The 20,697-nt window shown below is 38.6% G+C and overlaps 1 protein-coding gene across 3 annotated transcripts in view; it reads left to right on the top strand.

Moving 5' to 3' along the window:
* The window catches only part of VSIG4 (V-set and immunoglobulin domain containing 4), a gene marked incomplete at both ends in the record, with an annotated part of 28,772 nt that overhangs the window by 3,436 nt on the left and 4,639 nt on the right, over positions 1 to 20,697 (top strand). For 2 of the 3 annotated variants that reach the window (XM_082864788.1, XM_082864787.1), the window contains 2 exons: positions 2,340 to 2,696; positions 3,461 to 3,742. In XM_082864788.1, coding sequence (XP_082720914.1) covers positions 2,340 to 2,696; positions 3,461 to 3,742 — 639 coding nt within the window. The remainder of the gene's footprint in view (positions 1 to 2,339; positions 2,697 to 3,460; positions 3,743 to 20,697) is intronic. The other variant, XM_082864789.1, reaches the window with a different exon arrangement.

The following is a 20,697-nucleotide window of genomic DNA, read 5'->3' as shown; positions in this document are numbered from 1 at the left end:
GAGGAATGGTACATTGTCCTCTTTCTTGTGATACCCTGTGCCTACCATACACTGTCTCTTCATGCTACTGATGAAACAGGAAGAATAAGAGGAGAGAAGAACAAGAAGAAAAAGGAGGAGTAATAGGAGCAAGATGGAATAATGGGTGAAAGGAATAAAGGAGAAGGGAAGAAAAAGAGTAAAAGGGGGAAAATATGCCATTCTTGGATGTCTTGTTACTAACTACGCCCCACTCTCCTATTCTGGGATGGAGAAGTGAAGCCTGACCCACTTCTAGAAGTGAGACTGGGAAATTGGGACTGACTGCCCATATTTTTGACAGACCAGAGTGAGCTATGTGAGAATCTCCAGCAAGTTTCCAGAGAGAGTAATGCATGACAGGCCTTGCAGCCCCCCTATGTCAAAGGGAAAACATATATATTCACAGACAGGCATTTTTGGCTGCTCCAGCTGTCCTCACAGCAAAATGCTGTTTTGTTGCCCTAGAAGGAAGGGAAGTATGAGAATACTTTTCAGAGTTGGAGAAGGATATTTGGGAGGGCTGGAGAAAGATTAAACTGAAAGGGTCAAATGGTTTTCAAGGGGCTTAAGGCTGGTATGCTTGTGCTTACAGGTGAGCAAAAATATATATGGGCATGTGTGCTCATGACGATGACAAGCTGTATCTGCATGCATATGGAGGCAGGAACTGTCAATAGCACAGTGAAACCCACTACCTGGTGAAAGCTCACCACCAGCTAGAACATGTAATTATTTAATTTATGCTTTCATTAAGTCTATTAGCACTGAACCATCTAAGATTGGAAGAGACCTTAAAGAATAATTCTGTTCAAGACCTAAACAAAGCTCAGAACTTGCCCTAGACAGCTTAGTCCATCATGGACAGCTCTGATTAATTACAAAATTCATTTTTAGGGAAAACCAAAATCTGCCTGTATTGTGCTACCATTTGTGGATCTGAGTTTTTCTCTCTGCCCAGTTTGAAACTCTCCAGAGAGAATGTGGTGGACCTAGCAACATGGACCCATGTTTATTTATTATTGTTTATTCAAGGCTTTTATCTTGGCCAAAATATGCTGGTTATGTACTAGAGTCCCAGGTGAGGGCACAGGCCAAAGGCTAAACTTTAGTAACCTCATTGATAGAAGCCCTGGTACTTGGCAATACATTATGGGAGCTAGACCCCACCCCAACTTCCATCTGCTTGACTGAAGCCTGGGAATACTAAGCTATATAAAAAGTTTTTATTCAGCAATAGCTTACACTTTGAAACAACCTCTCCTGAGAGAGATATAAAGACATATCTAAATACAATCTCTCACTCCTGACCCCAGTTAAATAAAACACAAAATCCTCAAGATATTAGCTTATGGATGGAAACTGCTGATGGAAGGTGGTGGCTCTCTCAACACCCACAAATTTCCCCCCTTAGTTTCCTTTCCCAGCAAGCCAAGAATTAATCACCCTTTGGTCCTACCATCATTCCTACCACAGCCAGTTCTAGGATTATACTCAGAACTTTTTCCCCTCCAGACCTTTTCATCTCCATTCCTCCTCAGGATGAAATTTTCCAATGTACCTTTGCTGAGAACTCAGAGAAACCAACAGGGAAATAAACAAAGAAAGGATAGAAATCAGAAGAAAAAAGTCAAGCTTACAAATTACAGGTTTAACACTTAACAATAACTAAAGATTTTGTTAAACAGGAATGCATCTCACAGAAGTTTCCACCCTCAAAATTGTCCTTTGTCTGCCTCTTTCCTCCCTTCCAGAAAAGAGCTTTAGTCTAAGGACCCAATCTGAGCCTTTCTGAAGGAGCAATGGGGAATTAGTGGGGCAGATAGCCCTTTCTTTCTGAGCCTTGAAGCCACCACATTTCTCCAGGTACATAATTACATACAGTAAAATAGCCCAGACCCAACTGCTCAGCATTTGCTTCCACACTTCTTTTGCAAAATGTTGAAAGACGTATCTTTCATGGATTTACAGAATGTTAGAGTTTGTAGAATCGTTAGAGATCATTCCATTCAGATTCTCTACATTATATACAAAGAAAATGGGTCCTCCATGGTGAAAGGTGACTTACCCAGGGTCACCTCACAGCAAGGCAGTGACAGGGAAAGGACTTGAAACTCACAAGAGCTAAACAACCTTAAGGGCTTTCCTTCTAAGGACTGGTTCTGATTGATGGGAGGGCTGGCAGAGAACAAAAGGGCATGGGAAATCTGAAACTATGAGTTAAGGTTGTGTTTCTCAAAAGCCTCTCTGCCATTGCCATCTTAGCACCCAGGTGGGTGTGCCATCTGTGTCTGCTTCCTTCTTATGTTCCCCCTCTTCAGGCCATCCCATCCTGAAAGTGCCTGAGAGTGTGACAGGGCCTTGGAAAGGGAATGTAAATATTCCCTGCACCTATGGTCCTCTGCAAGGCTATACACAAGTCTTGGTAAAGTGGCTGGTAGAACGTGGCTCAGACCCAGTCACCATCTTTTTACGTGACGCTTCTGGAGACCATATCCAGCAAGCAAAGTACCGGGGCCGCCTGCATGTAAACGACAAGGTTCCAGGAGATGTGTCCCTCCAACTGAATACCCTGGAGATGGATGATCGGAGCCACTACACATGTGAAGTCACTTGGCAGACCCCTAATGGCAAGCAAGTCGTGAGAGATAAGATCATTGAACTCCGTGTCCAGAAACGTGAGTCACTGTGGGTGTTAGGAAAGTACTGGTAAGCAAAAACCTGAGAGAGGACTGTAATCCTAGAAAACCCTGAGAAACCCAGAGACCTCTGTTTACATTTACATAGTCTCTCTTCAGTTATATGTGCTAATCAGAGTAAGTGGACAGGCAGAGCATCCTCAGTGATATCACTCTCGTGGCAGAATTTAATAAATGTTAGGAAGGCTTTCTGGCCTTCAAATCTCTACCCCTTCAAGTGTCCCAGAAATTCCTGCATCGATAGCCTGATTGCTTCCTTGGACTCTGAGTCTTAAAATCCATAAAAATGAGTATATCTGATCAGGATATTGGAGAGTGGATAGATGCTGGCAGAGAAACTCTGGGAAAAGGAATGCATGGATTAGTCAAGATAAGCTTAACTGGCTTGACAATTTTACAGAGTTCTGACCCCTGGTAATCCCAAACTGCATATAATCCAAAAACTCTACTTGAGCAAAACAACAACAAAGCCTGTTTGTTGTTGTTGTTGTTTTTAGTCAGTTGATTGTTTTAACTCCAGATAACCCAAATCCCCAGATAATCCAAAATGGTACCTAATCTTCCAAAAAGAAGTTCTTTTTATTTAAGTTGTCCTATTCCCTTCTTCCTCCCCATGTCAGGAGTCCCTTTTAGTTCCCTTTGCAGATATATTCATACCCCTAGACTCAGCAGGGATGACTCAGCCTTGTGTTCCCATACCCTTGTAACTTCTCAGAGCCTCCTCTCTTGTCTTCCCTTTGCAGTTTCTGTTTCCAAGCCCACAGTGACGACTGGCAGTGGCTATGGCTTCATGGTACCCCAGGGAATGAGAATTAGCCTTCAATGCCAGGCTCGGGGTTCTCCTCCCATCAGTTATGTTTGGTACAAGGAACAGACTAACAACCAAGAACCCATCAAAGTAGGAGTCTTGAGTACCTTACTCTTCAAGCCTGCAGTGGTGACAGACTCAGGCTCCTATTTCTGTACTGCCAAGGGCCGGTTAGGCTCTGAGCAGCACAGTGACACTGTGAAGTTTGTGGTCAAAGGTGAGCAATTCTCTTTCCTGGTGAGCATTTCAATGGACCACCTTGTTCCAGAGATACGTCAGTATATGTCTTTATTCCAGAGAAGAGAAGTTGGGGCAGGGTGGGAAGGGAGTCCTGGGTTGTTCAATCACAAAGAAAAAATTCTGCACTGGGGACAATAGGGGTGGAGACAATGCCTGTCATGTTGTAGGTTAAGTAGATGAAAATGGTAAAGGGAAAAGTGACATTTACTGGTACATTTATTTGCCAGATACAATGCACAAGAAGTCGGCACATGTCTTCTCATTGAATCCCACAAATATCTCATGAGATACCCTTATTTTACAGAAGAGGAAACTAAAAGTCAGGAAGGGAAACCTACTTGTCCAGGGGCTCAGAGCTTGGAAGTTCAAGGCGGTATTTGTACTCAGATTTCATGCTCTTTCCACTATGTCTGATTGCCTCTCATGGTGGAACCTATACCAGCTCCTGGGCACCCTTCGGGATACTTTTTGTTTGTTTCTTTTTGTTGTGCTTTGTTTGGTGTGTTTTTTGTTGTTATTTTTTTGGTTGATTTTGTTTGGTTTTGCTTTATGAAATAAAGCCCAGATCTCTGCATAGTTTCTTTAAATCCCCACCCCTCTTTTTTCCTAAAGCCAAATGCAAGTTCTGGTTGAAGTCTCGATGAAGATTGACTATGCTTAATCAGGGTCAGATTATTTATTAAAGAATTATTTGGGAATACTACAAACTGTTTACATAAAGATTGTAGGCTGGGATTTAAGTGATCAGCTCAGCAGTGATATGTCCAAATGAGTCTTGTTACCTTTCAAGAAATCTCCTTGGAAGGAAAGATACTTATTTCAATAAGGTTTCTATTTCCAAAAACATGTTGAGTACTAACTGCCTTTAGGAGATTATCCTCAGAGCCACCTGAAAATTATTATCCTCTGAGGCCAACTCTGTATAACAAAAGTGAACACACTGTCTCCTTCCACTTGGGTTAGGAGACTGATGTTGGTTTGAGACTCCTGTTTTGCCTGCAAGGATTTGTTTCCCAAAATTGAATTGTAATGAGGATGTGTGTGCTGTAGGATTTGGTCTGTTAGTTTAGGTGGGAATAAGGGCAGTCTCATTCTGAGAGAATTATATGGACACTGGCCCAGTTCTCTGAGAGTCGATAATCTGGTCAAGCAGAGAGAGCAAGACATGGCCAGAAAGTTCAAGAATTTGTACTTCATAAAGGGACAAGTTGAACATTCTCACCTTTCTGAGTTTGTTTCTAGTCCATCTGGGGAGGATCTTGCTCACAACTAATCAGCCTGTCTATTCCTTATCTAGTCCATGTTCACAGGTCACAGAGCTGTTAGGCAGTGCTCACAATTGAGCTCTCTGACAGATAAGGAAATTGAGGCTCAGAGAAGTTACACCCTTCCCTGTTCTCTAAGCCAAGCTACTATCTCTTGGCTTCCTCTACCTGCCTCTTTTGCACCTCAACCTGGTCCCATGAGTCTGGTCACTTGTTTCATCTCTGTCCTACATAGCTCTCAGCTCCTCATCCATCCCCTCACCCTCTGTGATGTTCCTTAATTCTGGAAAAAGCAGAGATGCATTGATGCCACTTTAGTTTCATGCTCTGTGACATCAACTGCCTGTCCCCATGCTGTATGCCAATCAATTTGCTCATCTATGTTCCATTCCTTATAACAGCTATTCAGAATACTTTCTGCCTTATCTCATGTCCCCAGCCCTGCTCCCAGAAGATGAGGTCACCTTCTCCTTCTTTGAGAAGACCCAGACCCCTGCCCTCAGATGTGAATTCTATCAACCACCCTCTCTACTTTGACATTTCCCTGCCTATTCTCTCTTGGCTCAGAGTAAGATGTGTCTTTCTTCTCTCCACAGTAAACCTTCTACCTCAGCTCTTTACCTCAACTACTCCAACTCCCTGCTTCACCCATTATCCTCTACATAAGCCTAAAATGTATGTATGTACGTGTGTGTGTATGTATGTATGTATAATATATGTATAATGTAAGCCTAATATACATATATATGTAAATAACATACATATATATGTTATTTTAAAAAATGTTTTCGGGCTTCCCTGGTGGCACAGTGGTTGAGAGTCTGCCTGACGATGCAGGGGACACGGGTTCGTGCCCCGGTCCGGGAAGATCCCACATGCTGCGGAGCGGCTGGGCCTGTGAGCCATGGCTGCTGAGCCTGCGCTTCCGGAGCCTGTGCTCCGCAATGGGAGAGGCCACAACAGTGAGAGGCCCGCGTTCCGCAAAAAAATTAAAAATAATAAAAAATAAACGTTTTCTTCATCTGCCACACCACCTCTCTCCTATGGCCACTACCAACCTACTAAAAAAGGTAGTTTTCACTGGCTGTCTCTCCCTATTTAGCACAACATAACTTTGTAAACTGGAGTCATCACTTCCAAATCTCCAAAACCCAAGATATCTTTATTCACATCTTTGCTCCTTTGTCATAAATTAATTGTCCATATAAGTGTGAGTTTATTTATGGGCTCTCAATTTTGTTCCATTGATCTGTGTGTCTGTCTTTGTGCCAGCAACATACACTTTTGATTACTACAGCTTTGTAGTATAGTTTGAAATCAGGGACTGTGATGCCTCCAGCTTTGTTCTTCCTCAAGATTGTTTTAGGTTATTCTGCATTTTTTGTGGTTCCACACAAATTTTAGAATTATTTGTTTTAGTTCTGGGAAATATGCCATTGGAATTGGGACAAGGATTGCATCAAATCTGTAGATTGTTTTGGATAGTATAGACATTTTAGCAATACTACTTCTTCCAATCAATAAAAATGGGATATCTCTCCAATTATTTATGTCTTCAATTTCTTTCATCAGTGTCTTACAGTTTTCAGTGTACAGGTCTTTCACCATCTTGGTTAAATTTTTTCCTAAGTATTTTACATTTTTGATACAACTATAAATTGGATTATTTTCTTCATTTGTCTTTCTGATAGTTCATTATTAGTATGTAGAAATGCCACAAATTTCTGTATATTGATTTTGTGTCCTGTTATTTTACTGAATTCATTTATTAGTTTTAAAAGACTTTTGGTGGTCTTTAGGTTTGTCTTTATATAGTATCACGTCTATCTTCAAATAGTGAAAATTTTACTTCTTCCATTCCAATTTGGGAGGCTTTTATTCTAAAATTATTTTCTTAAATTTAATTTTGGATTGTTCATTGCTAGCATACAGAAATACAACAGATATTTGTATATTGAACTTATATCCTGCAATCTTGCTAAACTCATTTATTAGCTCTAATCATTGTTTTGCGGATTCATTTTTTTTATATAAAACATTGAAAACCAGACCCCTAGATAACCACTTTGGTTTCTTGTTTATAGGAGGCATAATTTCTTTACATATATATATATATATATATATATATATATATATATATATATACACTTATTTACTTATTTATATATTTATTTATACATATTACATCTTTCTTGGAGTATAATTGCTTTACAATGGTGTGTTGGTTTCTGCTTTATAACAAAGTGAATCAGTTATACATATACATACGTTCCCATATCTCTTGCATCTCCCTCCCTCCCACCCTCCCTATCCCACCCCTCCAGGCGGTCACAAAGCACCGAGTTGATCTCCCTGTGATATGCGGCTGCTTCCCACTAGTTATCTACCTTACGTTTGGTAGTGTATATATGTCCATGCCTCTCTCTCGCTTTGTCACAGCTTACCCTTCCCCCTCCCCATATCCTCAAGTCCATTCTCTAGTAGGTCTGTGTCTTTATTCCTGTCTTACCCCAAGGTTCTTCATGATATTATTTTTTCTTAAATTCCATATATATGTGTTAGCATACGGTACTTGTCTTTCTCGTTCGGACTTACTTCACTCTGTATGACAGACTCTAGGTCTAGCCACCTCATGACAAATAGCTCAATTTCGTTTCATTTTATGGCTGAGTAATATTCCATTGTATATATGTGCCACATTTTCTTTATCCATTCATCTGATGATGGACACTTAGGTTGCTTCCATCTCCTGACTATTGTAAATAGAGCTGCAATGAACATTTTGGTACATGACTCTTTTTGAATTATGGTTTATTCAGGGTATGTGCTCAGTAGTGGGATTGCTGGGTCATATGGTAGTTCTATTTGTAGTTTTTTAAGGAACTTCCATACTGTTCTCCATAGTGGCTATAACAATTCACATTCCCACCAGCAGTGCAAGAGTGTTCCCTTTTCTCCACACCCTCTCCAGAATTTATTGTTTCTAGATATTTTGATGATGGCCATTCTGACTTGTGTGACATGATATTTCATTGTAGTTTTGATTTGCATTCCTCTAATGATTAATGATGTTGACCATTCGTTCATGTTTTTGTTGACAGTCTGTATATCTTCTTTGGAGAAATGTCTATTTAGGTCTTCTGCCCATTTTTGGATTGGGTTGCTTGTTTTTTTGTTATTGAGCTGTATGAGCTGCTTATAAATTTTGGAAATTAATCCTTTGTCAGTTGCTTCATTAGCAAATATTTTCTCCCATTTTGAGGGTTGTCTTTTGGTCTTGTTTAAGGTTTCCTTTGCTGTGCAAAAGCTTTGAAGTTTCATTAGGTCCTATTTGTTTATTTTTGTTTTTATTTCCATTTCTCTAGGAGGTGGGTCAAAATGGACCTTGCTGTGATTTATGTCATACAGTGTTCTGCCTATGTTTTCCTCTAAGAGTTTGATAGTTTCTGGCCTTACATTTAGTTCTTTAATCCATTTTGAGTTTATATTTGTGTATGGTGTTAGGGAGTGATCTAATCTAATACTTTTACATGTACATGTTCAGTTTTCCCGGCACCACTTATTGAAGAGGCTGTCCTTTCTCCACTGTACATTCCTGCCTCCTTTATCAAAGATAAGGTGACCATATGTGTGTGGGTTTATCTCTGGGCTTTCTATCCTGTTCCACTGAACTATCTTTCTGTTTTTGTGCCAGTACCATACTGTCTTGATTACTGTAGCTTTCTAGTATAGTCTAAAGTCAGGGAGCCTGATTCCTCCAGATCCATTTTTCGTTCTCAAGATTGCTTTGGCTATTCGGAGTTTTTTGTGTTTCCATACAAATTGTGAATTTTTTTGTTCTAGTTCTGTGAAAAATGCCAGTGGTAGTTTGATAGGGATTGCATTGTATCTGTAGATTGCTTTGGGTAGTAGAGTCACTTTCACAATGTTGATTCTTCCAACCCAAGAACATGGTATATCTCTCCATCTATTTGTATCATCTTTAATTTCTTTCATCAGTGTCTTATACTTTTCTGCATACAGGTCTTTTGTCCGCTCAGGTAGGTTTATTCCTAGATATTTTATTCTTTTTGTTGCAGTGATAAATGGGAGTGTTTTCTTGATTTCACTTTCAGATTTTTCATCATTAGTGATGAAAAATCATTTTTCATCCTATTCCTGGCATAGGAATGCCAGCGATTTCTGTGCATTAATTTGGTATCCTGCTACTTTACCAAATTCATTGATTAGCTCTAGTAGTTTTCTGGTAGCATCTTTAGGATTCTCTATGTATAGTATCATGTCATCTACAAACAGTGACAGCTTTACTTCTTCTTTTCCAATGTGGATTCCTTTCATTTCTTTTTCTTCTCTGATTGCAGTGGCTAAAACTTCCAAAATTTTATTGAATATGAGTGGTGAGAGTGGGCCACCTTGTCTTGTTACTGATCTTAGTGGAAATTCTTTCAGGTTTTCACCATCGAGGACGATGTTGGCTGTGGGTTTGTCATATATGGCCTTTATTATGTTGAGGAAAGTTCACTCTATGCCTACATTTTGCAGGGTTTTTATCATAAATGGGTGTTGAATTTTGTCAAAAGCTTTCTCTGCATCTCTTGAGATGATCATATGGTTTTTCTCCTTCAGTTTGTTAATGTGGTGTATCACATACACCATATTGTTTGCGTATTGATTGATTTGCGTATATTGAAGAATCCTTGCATTCCTGGAATAAACCCCACTTGATCATGGTGTATGATCCTTTCAATATGCTGTTGGATTCTCTTTGATAGTATTTTGTAGAGGATTTGTGCATCGATGTTTATCAGTGATATTGGCCTCTAGTTCTCTTTCTTTGTGATATCCTTTTCTGGTTTTGGTATCAAGGTGACAGTGGTCTCATAGAATGAGTTTGGGAGTGTTCCTCCCTCTGCTATATTTTGGAAGAGTTTGAGAAGGATAGGTCTTAGCTCTTCTCTAAATGTTTGATAGAATTCGCCTGTGAAGCCATCTGGTCCTGGGCTTTTGACTGTTGGAAGATTTTTAATCACAGTTTCAACTTCAGTGCTTGTGATTGGTCTGTTCATATTTTCTATTTCTTCCTGATTCAGTCTTGGCAGGTCGTGCATTTCTAAGAATTTGTCCATTTCTTCCAGGTTGTCCATTATATTGGCATAGAGTTGTTTGTAGTAATCTCTCATGATCTTTTGTATTTGTGAAGTGTCCGTTGTTACTTGCCCTTTTTCATTTCTAATTCTATTGATTTGAGTCTTCTCCCTTTTTTTCTTGATGAGTCTGGCTAATGGTTTATCAATTTTGTTTATCTTCTCAAAGAACCAGCTTTTAGTTTTATTGATCTTTGCTATCATTTCCTTCATTTCTTTTTCATTTATTTCTGATCTGGTTTTATGCTTTCTTTCCTTCTGCTAACTTTGGGGTTCTTTTGTTCTTCTTTCTCTAACTGGTTTAGGTGCAAGGTTAGGCTGCTTATTCGAGATGTTTCCTGTTTCTTAAGGTAGGATTGTAGTGCTATAAACTTCCCTCTTAGAACTGCTTTTGCTGCAACCCGTAGGTTTTGGGTCATCGTGTCTCCATTGTCATTTGTTTCTAGGTATTTTTTGATTTCCTCTTTGATTTCTTCAGTGATCACTTCGTTATTAAGTAGTGTATTGTTAAGCCTCTATGTGTTTGTATTCTTTACAGATCTTTTCCTGTAATTGATATCTAGTCTCATAGCATTGTGGTTGGAAAAGATACTTGATAAAATTTCAATTTTCTTAAATATACCAAGGCTTGATTTGTGACCCAAGATATGATCTACCCAGGAGAATGTTCCATGAGCACTTGAGAAAAATGTGTATTCTGTTGTTTTTGGATAGACTGTCCTATAAATATAAATTAAGTCCATCTTGCTTAAAGTATCATTTAAAGCTTGTGTTTCCTTATTTGTTTTCATTTTGGATGATCTGTCCATTGGTGAAAGTGGGGTGTTAAAATCCCTTCCTATGAATGCGTTACTGTCAATTTCTCCTTTTATGGCTGTTAGTATTTGCCTGATGTATTGAGGTGCTCCTATGTTGGGTGTATAAATATTTACAATTGTTATATCTTCTTCTTGGATCGATCCTTTGATCAGTATGTAGTGTCCTTCTTTCTCTCTTCTAATAGTCTTTATTTTAAAGTCATTTTGTCTTATATGAGAATTGCTACTCTAGCCTTCTTGTGGTTTCCATTTGCATGGAATAACTTTTTCCATCCCCTAAATTTCAGGCTGTATGTGTCTGTAGGTCTGAAGTGGGTCTCTTGTAGACAGCAAAAATATGGGTCTTGTTTCTGTATCCATTCAGCCATTCTGTGTCTTTTGGTGGGATCATTTAGTCCTTTTATATTTAAGGTAATTATAGATATGTATGTTCCTATTCCCATTTTATTAATTGTTTTGGGTTTGTTATTATAGGTCTTTTCCTTCTCTTGTGTTTCCTGCCTAGAGAAGTTCCTTTAGCATTTGGTTTAAAGCTGGTTTGGTGGTGCTGACCTCTCTCAGCTTTTGCTTGTCTGTACAGGTTTTCCTTTCTCCATCAAAACTGAATGAGATCCTTGCTGTGTAGAGTAATCTTGGTTGCAGGTTTTTCTCCTTCATCACTTTAAATATGTCCTGCCACTCCCTTCTGGCTTGCAGAGCTTCTGCTAAAAGATCAGCAGTTAACCTTATGGGGATTCCCTTTTGTGTTATTTTTCCCTTGCTGCTTTTAGTATGTTTTCTTTGTATTTAAATTTTGACAGTTTGATTAAATGTGTCTTGACATATTTCTCCTTGGATTTATCCTTTATGGGACTCTCTGTGCTTCCTGGACTTGATTAACTATTTCCTTTCCCATATTAGGGAAGTTTTCAACTACAATCTCTTCAAATATTTTCTCAGTCCCTTTCTTTTCCTCTTCTTCTTCTGGAACCCATATAATTCGAATGTTGGTACATTTAATATTGTCCCAGAAGTCTCTGAGACTGTCCTTAGGTCTTTTCATTTTGTTTTCTTTATTCTGCTCTGCACAATTTTTTTCCCACTATTTTGTCTTCCAGGTCACTTATCCATTCTTCTGCCTCAGTTATTCTGCTATTGATCCCATCTAGAGTATTTTTTATTTCGTTTATTGTGTTGTTCATCATTGTTTGTTTCATCTTTAGTTCTTCTAGGTCCTTATTAAATGTTTCTTGCATTTTGTCTATTCTATTTCCAAGATTTTGGATCATCTTTACTATCATTATTCTGAATTGTTTTTCAGGTAGACCGCCCATTTCCTCTTTATTTGTTAGCTCTGGTGGGTTTTTATCTTGCTCCTTCATCTGCTGTGTTTTCCTCTGTCTTCTCATTTTGCTTATCTTACTGTGTTTGGGGTCTCCTCTTTGCAGGCTGCAGGTTCGTAGTTCCCACTGTTATTGGTGTCTCTCTCCAGTGGCTAAGGTTGGTTCAGTGGGTTGAGTAGGCTTCCTGGTGGAGGGGACTAGTGCCTGTGTTCTGGTGGATGAAGCTGGATCTTTTCTTTTTGCTGGGTAGGTCCACGTCTGGTGGGGTGTTTTGGGGTGTCTGTGCACTTATTGTGATGTTAGGCAGCCTCTCTGCTAATGGGTGGGATTGTGTTCCTGTCTTGCTAGTTGTTTGGCATAGGGTGTCCAGCACTGTAGTTTGCTGGTTGTTGAGTGAAGCTGTGTGCTGGTGTTGAGATGGGGATGTCTGGGAGATTTTCGCTGTTTGATATTATGTGGAGCTGGGTGGTCTCTTGTGGACTAGTGTCCTGAAGTTGGCTCTCCCACCTCAGAGGCACAGCACTGACTCCAGGTTGCAGCACCAAGAGCCTTTCATCCACGCAGCTCAGAATAAAAGGGAGAAAAAGTAGAAAAAACTAATTAGTAGAAGTAGAAAGAAAGGAGGAAAGAGAGAAAGAAAGGAGGGAGGAAGGGAGGGAGGAAGAAAGGAAGGAGGGAAGGATAAAAAAAGAAATAAAGAAAGAAAATAAAGTAAAATCAAATAAGATAAAATATAATAAAGTTATTAAAATACAAAATAATTATTAAGAAAAATAATTTTTTAAAAAACGGATGGATAGAACCGTAGGACAAATGGTGGAAGCAAAGCTATACAGACAAAATCTCACACAGAAGCATACACATACACACTCACAAAAAGAGGAAAAGGGGAAAATATCATAAAACTTGCTCTCAAAGTCCACCTCCTCAGTTTGGGATGATTTGTTGTCTAAAGGAGGGTAAGAAGGAAAGATAGAAAGACAGAAAGGAAGAAAGAAAGAAGATAAAGTAAAATAAAATAAAGTTATTAAAATAAAAAATAATTATTTTTGAAAAAAAAAACGGATGCATAGAACCCTGGGACAAATGGTGGAAGCAAAGCTATACAGACAAAATCTCACACAGAAGCATACACATGCACACTCACAGAAAAAGGAAAAGGCGAAAAAATCATAATTCTTGCTCTCAAAGTCCACCTCCTCAATTTGGGATTATTCGTTGTCTATTCATGTATTCCACAGATGCAGGGTACATCAAGTTGATTGTGGAGCTTTAATCCACTGCTTCTGAGGCTGCTGGGAGAGATTTCCCTTTATCTTCTTTGTTCTCACAGCTCCCTGGGGCTCAGCTTTGGATTTGGCCCCTCCTCTGCGTGTAGGTCGCCGGCAAGGGCGTCTGTTCTTCGCTCAGACAGGACGGGGTTAAAGGAGCAGCTGCTTCAGGGGCTCTGGCTCACTCAGGCCAGGGCGGGTGATGGTCATGGAGTGCGGGGACAGCCTGCGGTGGCAGAGGCCGGCGTAACGCTGCACCAGTCCAAGGCGTGCTGTGTGCTCCCCCTGGGAATTTGTCCCTGGATCCCGGGACCCTGGCAGTGGTGGGCTGCACAGGCTCCCCGGAAGGGGGTGTGGATAGTGACCTGTGCTCGCCCACAGGCTTCTTGGTGGCGGCAGCAGCATCCTTAGTATCTCATGCCCGTCTCTGGGGTCCGCACTTTTATCCGTGACTCACACCCGTCTCTGGAGCTCCTTTAAGCAGTGCTCTTAATCCACTCTCCGCGAACACCAGGAAACAAAGAGAGAAGAAAAAATCTCTTGCCTCTTCGGCAGATCCAGACTTTTCCCCGGACTCCCTCCTGGCTAGCCATGGTGCACTAACCCCCTACAGGCTGTGTTCACGCTGCCAACCCCAGTCCTCTCCCTACGCTCTGACCGAAGCCCAAGCCTCAGCTCCCAGCCCCACCCATCCCGGTGGGTGAGCAGACCAGCCTCTCGGGCTGGTGAGTGCCAGTCGGCACCGATCCTCTGTGCGGGAATCTCTCCGCTTTGCCCTCCGCACCCCTGTTGCTGTGCTCTCCTCCACAGCTCCGAAGCTTCCCCCCTCCGCCACCCACAGTCTCCGCCCGCGAAGGGGCTTCTAGTGTGTGGAAACCTTTCCTCCTTCACGGCTCCCTCCCACTGGTGCAGGTCCCATCCCTATCCTTTTGTCTCTGTTTTTTCTTTTGCCCTACCCATGTACGTGGGGACTTTCTTCCCTTTTGGGAGGTCTGAGGTCTTCTGCCAGCATTCAGTAGGTGTTCTGTAGAAGTTGTTCCACGTGTAGATGTATTTCTGCTGTATCTGTAGGGGAGGAAGGTGATCTCTGCGACTTACTCTTCCGCCATCTTCCCTCCTGTTTTGTGGATTCTTGTGGCTTTTCTATATATGATTTTGTCATCTGAAAATAGGAATAATTTTATTCCTTTCTTTCCAATTTGGATGCCTTTTATTTCTTATTCTGGCATAATTTTCCTGGCCAGTATCTACAGTACAATGGTGAATAAGCATGGAAAGAATGGAAATAATTGACTTGTTTCTGATATTACAGGAAAATATTCTTTCTTTCACCATTATGATGATAGATGCCTTTATTTTCGTAGATGCCCTTTATTGGTTTGAGACCACTTCTTTTTTTCCTAGCTTGTTGAGTGTTTTTATAATGAAAAGTTAATTGGATTGTGTCAAGTTCATTTTCTGTGTCTATTGAGATGATTTTGTGTTTCTTTTAGTCCTTATTCTATTAAGAGACTGCATTACCTTGACTCATTTTCAAATATTGAGCCAATCTTGCATTCCTGGGATAAATTAATCATGGTGCACAATCCTTTTAATATGCTGCTGGATTTGGTTTGCTAGTATTTTGTTATGGAGTTTTGCATCTATATTCATAAGGGATATTGGTTCTTAGTTTTCTTTTGTTTTGATGTCATTCTATGCTTTTGTATCATGATAATACTGGTCTCATATACTGAGTTTGAAGGTGTTACCACACCTACTTTTTGAAAGAATTAGTGAAGAGTTGCCATTAAAAAAAAAAAACACCTTTATAGAAATCACCAGAGAAGCCACCTGGGCCTAGCCTTTGCTTTATCTGAAGTTGTTTGATTAGCAATCCAACCTTTTTACTTGTTAAAGTTCTGCCTATTCTGATTTTCTATTTCTTCTTTAGTCACTTTCAGTAGATTGTGCATTTCTAGGAATTTGTTGTTTATATCTTAGTTAATCCACTGTCATATGGTTGTTCATAGTATTCCCTTGTCATTCTGTTTACTTCTACAAAGTTAGTAGATATGTCCCCATTTTCATCAAAGATTTTAATAATTTGAGCCTGCTTTTTTTCTTTTTTCTTTCTTTCTTTCTTTCTTTCTTTCTTTCTTTCTTTCTTTCTTTCTTTCTTTCTTTCTTTCTTTCTTTCTCTCTCTCTCTCTCTCTCTCTCTCTCTCTCTCTCTCTCTTTCTTTTGTAGGTTGGTCTTGCTAAAGGCTTGCCAATTGCATTGATCTTTTTCAACAACCAGATTTTGGTTTTGTTGATTTTCTCTATCGATTTCTATTTTCTATTTAATTTATCTCTGCTAAATATTTATTTTCTTCCATCTGCTTTGTTTTCTGTTTAGTTTTCTCTTCTATTTTTAATTTTATTTTTAAGGTGGAAGATTAAATTATTATCAGAAACCTTTCTTATTCTCTGATGTAGGTATTTACATCTGAACCCTGAGTACTGTTTTCACTGCATCCAATAAGTTTTGGTATGCTGTGTTTTTATCTTCAATCATCTGAAAGTATTTTCTAATTTCCTAATGACTTCTTATTTAACCCACTGGTTATTTAGAAGTATGTTATTTAATCTCCACATATTTTTTAATCTCCCTAATTTCCTTCTGTTATTTGTTTCTAATTTTATTTTATTGTGATGCATTATTACAATTGTTTCAAGTTTATTGAGACTTATTTTATGGCCTAACATATGGTCTATTCTGGATAATGTTCCATACGTACTTGAAAAGTAAGTGTATTCCGTTGCTTTGTAGAGTGTTCTGTATCTGTCTGTTAGGTCCATTGGTTAACAGTATTGTTCAGTTCTATGATGTCCTTGTTCATCTTTTTTCTAATTGTTCTATCCAAACTTCAAAGTGTAGTATTCGAATCTCAAGCTATTATTGTTTAATTGTCTATTTCTCCTAAAAATTCAGTCACTGTTTGATTCATGTGTTTTGGGGCTCTGTTGTTAAGAGCATATATATTTATAATTGTAGTGTCTTATGATTGATTGATCCTTTTATAATTATAAAATGTGATTCTCTTTCTCTAATAACACTTTTTGGTTTTAAGTCTATTTTGTTTGATATTAGTATAGCTACTCCAGCTCTATTTTGGTTACTATTTGCATGGCATATTTTTTCCATTCTTTTACTTACAAACTATTTGTGTCTTTTGAATCATACATATACATAGCTTATAGTTGAATTGTGTTTTGTTATCCATTCTGCCAGTCTCTAAATTTGAGAATTTAAGCTATTTACATTTAATGTAAATGCTGGTAAGGTAAGGTTTATGTCTGCCAGCTTGCTATATATATTGTCTTTTCTCATTCCTTTATTCCTTCATTACTTCTGTCTTTGGTAGTAAATAAATATAATATAGTGTACTATGTAGTTCCTCTGTTGTTTCTTCCATATATATTTTTGGTTATTTTCTTGGTGGTTACTATGGGGATTACCATTAATTCTTAATTTACTACAATCTAGGTGGAATTCATGTCAACTTAATTTCAATAGCATATAAAAACTTTGTTTCTATGTCATTCCATTCTTCTCACGTCTTATTTAATCCATTTATCTGTTGATGGACATTTAGGTTCTTTCCATGTCTTGGCAATTGTAAATGATGCTGCAATAAACATGGGGGTGCATGTATCTTTCTTTTTTAACATCTCTATTAGGGTATATTTGCTTTACAATGGTGTGTTGGTTTCTGCTTTATAACAAAGTGAATCAGTTATACATATACATATGTTCCCATGTCTCTTCCCTCTTGCATCTCCCTCCCTCCCACCCTCCCTATCCCACCCCTCCAGGCGGTCACAAAGCACCAAGCTGATATCCCTGTGCCATGCGGCTGCTTCCCACTAGCTATCTACCTTACGTTTGTTAGCGTATATATGTCCATGCCTCTCTCTTGCCCTGTCACAGTTCACCCTTCCCCCTCCCCATATCCTCAAGTCCATTCTCTAGTAGGTCTGTGTTTTTATTCCTGTCTTACCCCTAGGTTCTTCATGACATTTTTTTCTTAAATTCCATATATATGTGTTAGCATACGGTATTTGTCTTTTTCTTTCTGACTTACTTCACTCTGTATGACAGTCTCTACATCCATGCACCTCACTACAAATAACTCATTTTTGTTTCTTTTTATGGCTGAGTAATACTCCATTGTATATATGTGCCACATCTTCTTTATCCATTCATCTGTTGATGCACACTTAGGTTGCTTCCATGTCCTGGCTATTGTAAATAGAGCTGCAATGAACATTTTGGTACATGACTCTTTTTGAATTATGGTTTTCTCAGCGTACATGCCCAGTAGTGGGATTGCTGGGTCGTATGGTAGTTCTATTTGTAGTTTTTAAGGAACCTCCATACTGTTCTCCATAGTGGCTATATCAAATTACATTCCCACCAACAGTGCAAGAGGGTACGCTTTTCTCCACACCCTCTCCAGCATTTATTGTTTGTAGATTTTTTGATGATGGCTATTCTGACTGGTGTGAGGTGATATCTCATTGTAGCTTTGACTTGCATTTCTCTAATGATTAATGATGTTGAGCATTCCTTCATGTGTCTGTTGGCAATCTGTATATTTTCTTTGGAGAAATGTCTATTTAGGTCTTCTGCCCATTTTTGGATTGGGTTGTTCATTTTTTTCGTATTGAGCTGCATGAGCTGCTTGTAAATTTTGGAGATTAATCCTTTGTCAGTTGCTTCATTTGCAAATATTTTCTCCCATTCTGAGGGTTGTCTTTTGGTCTTGTTTATGGTTTCCTTTGCTGTGCAAAAGCTTTGAAGTTTCATTAGGTCCCATTTGTCTATTTTTGTTTTTATTTCCATTGTAACAAAAAGAATAAAATATCTAGGAACAAACCTACAAAAGGAAACAAAAAACCTGTATGCAGAAAATTATAAAACACTGATGAAAGAAATTAAAGATGATACAAGGAGATGGAGAGATATACCATGTTCTTGGATTGGAAGAATCAACATTGTGAAAATTAGTCTACTGCGCAAAGCAATCTACACATTCAGTGCAATTCCTATCAAATTACCAATGGCATTTTTCACAGAACTAGAACAAAAAACTTCACAACTTGCATGGAAACACACAAGACGCTGAATAGCCAAAGCAATCTTGGGAAAGAGAGACAGGTCTGGAGGAATCAGGCTCCCGGAATTCAGACTATACTACAAAGCTACAGTAATCAAGACAGTATGGTACTGGCTCAGAAACAGAAATATAGATCAATGTAACAGGAAAGAAAGCCCAGAGATAAACCCACACACATATGGTCACCTTATCTTTGATAAAGGAGGCAAGAATATGCAGTAGAGAAAAGACAGCCTCTTCAATAAGTGGTGCTGGTAAAACTGGACAGCTACATGTAAAAGACTGAAATTAGAACACTTCCTAACACCATACAAAAAAATTAACTCAAAACGGATTAAAGACCTAAATGTAAGGACAGACACCATCAAACTCTTAGAGGAAAACATAGGCAGAACACACTGTGACAAAAATCACAGCAAAATCCTTTTTGACCCACCTCCTAGAGAAAGGGAAATAAAAACAAAACTAAGCCAATGGGTTTTTTGTTTTTATTTTTTGATATTGAGTTACATGAGCTATCTATGTATTTTTGGCATTAACACTTTATCATTCATATTATGCATATATTTTCTCCCATTCAGTAGGCAGTCTTTTTGTTTTGTTGATGGATTCCTTAGCTGTGCAAAAGCCTTTAAGTTTAATTAGTTCCCATTTGTTTATTTTTGCTTTCTTTTCTTTAGGAGACAGATCTAAAATAATACTGCTATTATTTATGTCAAAGAGTATTCTGCTTATGTTTTCTTCTAGGAATTTTATGGTCTTAGCCATTAGTCTTACTGAGAATCTCTTGTACATGATGAGTTGCTTCTTTCTTGCTGCTTTCAAAATTCTCTCTTTGGCTTTGGCTTTTGAGTATGTATCTAGGTGTGAATTTAAAAAATATTTCCCTACTTGGAGTTCATTGAGCTTCTTGTACTTGCAGATTGTTTTCCATCAAATTGGAAAGTTTTTTGACATTATATCTTAAAATATTTTGTCTACCCTTTTCTATCCTCTGCTTCTACAACTCCCATTATGTGTATGTTGGTACACTTGAAGGTGTCCCACAGACCTCTTAGGTGCTACTCATTTTTCTTCATTCACTTTCCTTTCTGTTTCTCTAATTGGTTAATTTCAATTGTTATCAAGTTTACTGATTCTTCTTCTGCCTGCTTTAATCTCCGTTAGTGAATTTTTCTTCTCTTTATTGATTTTTATCCTTTCAGTTATTGTACTTTTCAACTCTAGTATTTCTAGTTGGTTCCTGTTTTATAACTTCTGTCTTTTTATTGATATTCGTTATTTGGCTTGAATTGTCCTCATTCTTTTAGATTTTTGCACAATCTTTCCTTTGGTTTATTTCTTTTTTAACAAATTTAGTTGATTTAAAATCTTTGTCTAGTAAGTCCAGTATCTCTGCTTCCTCAGGGATGGTTTGTATTCATTGCTTTTTTATATGTTTATGGGCTCTACTTTCTAGTTTCTTTGTATATCTTATATTTTTGTTGAAAATTTGACTTTTTAAATAATATAATATGGCAAATCTAGAAATCTGACTCTCCCTTTCTCTCTCCAGGGCTTGTTTTTGGCACTGCTTATTGTACTAGTTGCTGTTTGTTTGTTCAGTGACTTTTCTAAGATAATTTTAAGTAGTCTCTTGTATTCTTTGTCATGGATGGCCACTGAAGTCTCTGCTTGGTAGCTTAGTGGTCAGCTACTGATTGGGTAGATATCTCCTTAAATACTTAGAACCACTAAAACTCCCAGGGCTCTGTTGCCTTTTGAACTATGTCTTCAACACTTACCCAGGAAGTTTATAACTGTGCTGTAGCCTTCACTTCCTGCTAATGCAGAGCCTCAAGGCTAGCCAGAGGAAAGAACTTATGATGTTCTCATTTCTTTCCTGAGCATGCACAAAACCCTAGGCATGTCTGTGGTCTTCTAGATTACCAGGAATGTGTCAGAGATTTTCAAAGTCTCTATGAACATC

The sequence above is a fragment of the Leucopleurus acutus genome (assembly GCF_964270905.1).
Source record: "Leucopleurus acutus genome assembly, chromosome: X".
NCBI lineage: Eukaryota > Metazoa > Chordata > Mammalia > Artiodactyla > Delphinidae > Leucopleurus > Leucopleurus acutus.
This window is presented reverse-complemented; position numbering and strand designations above follow the sequence as displayed.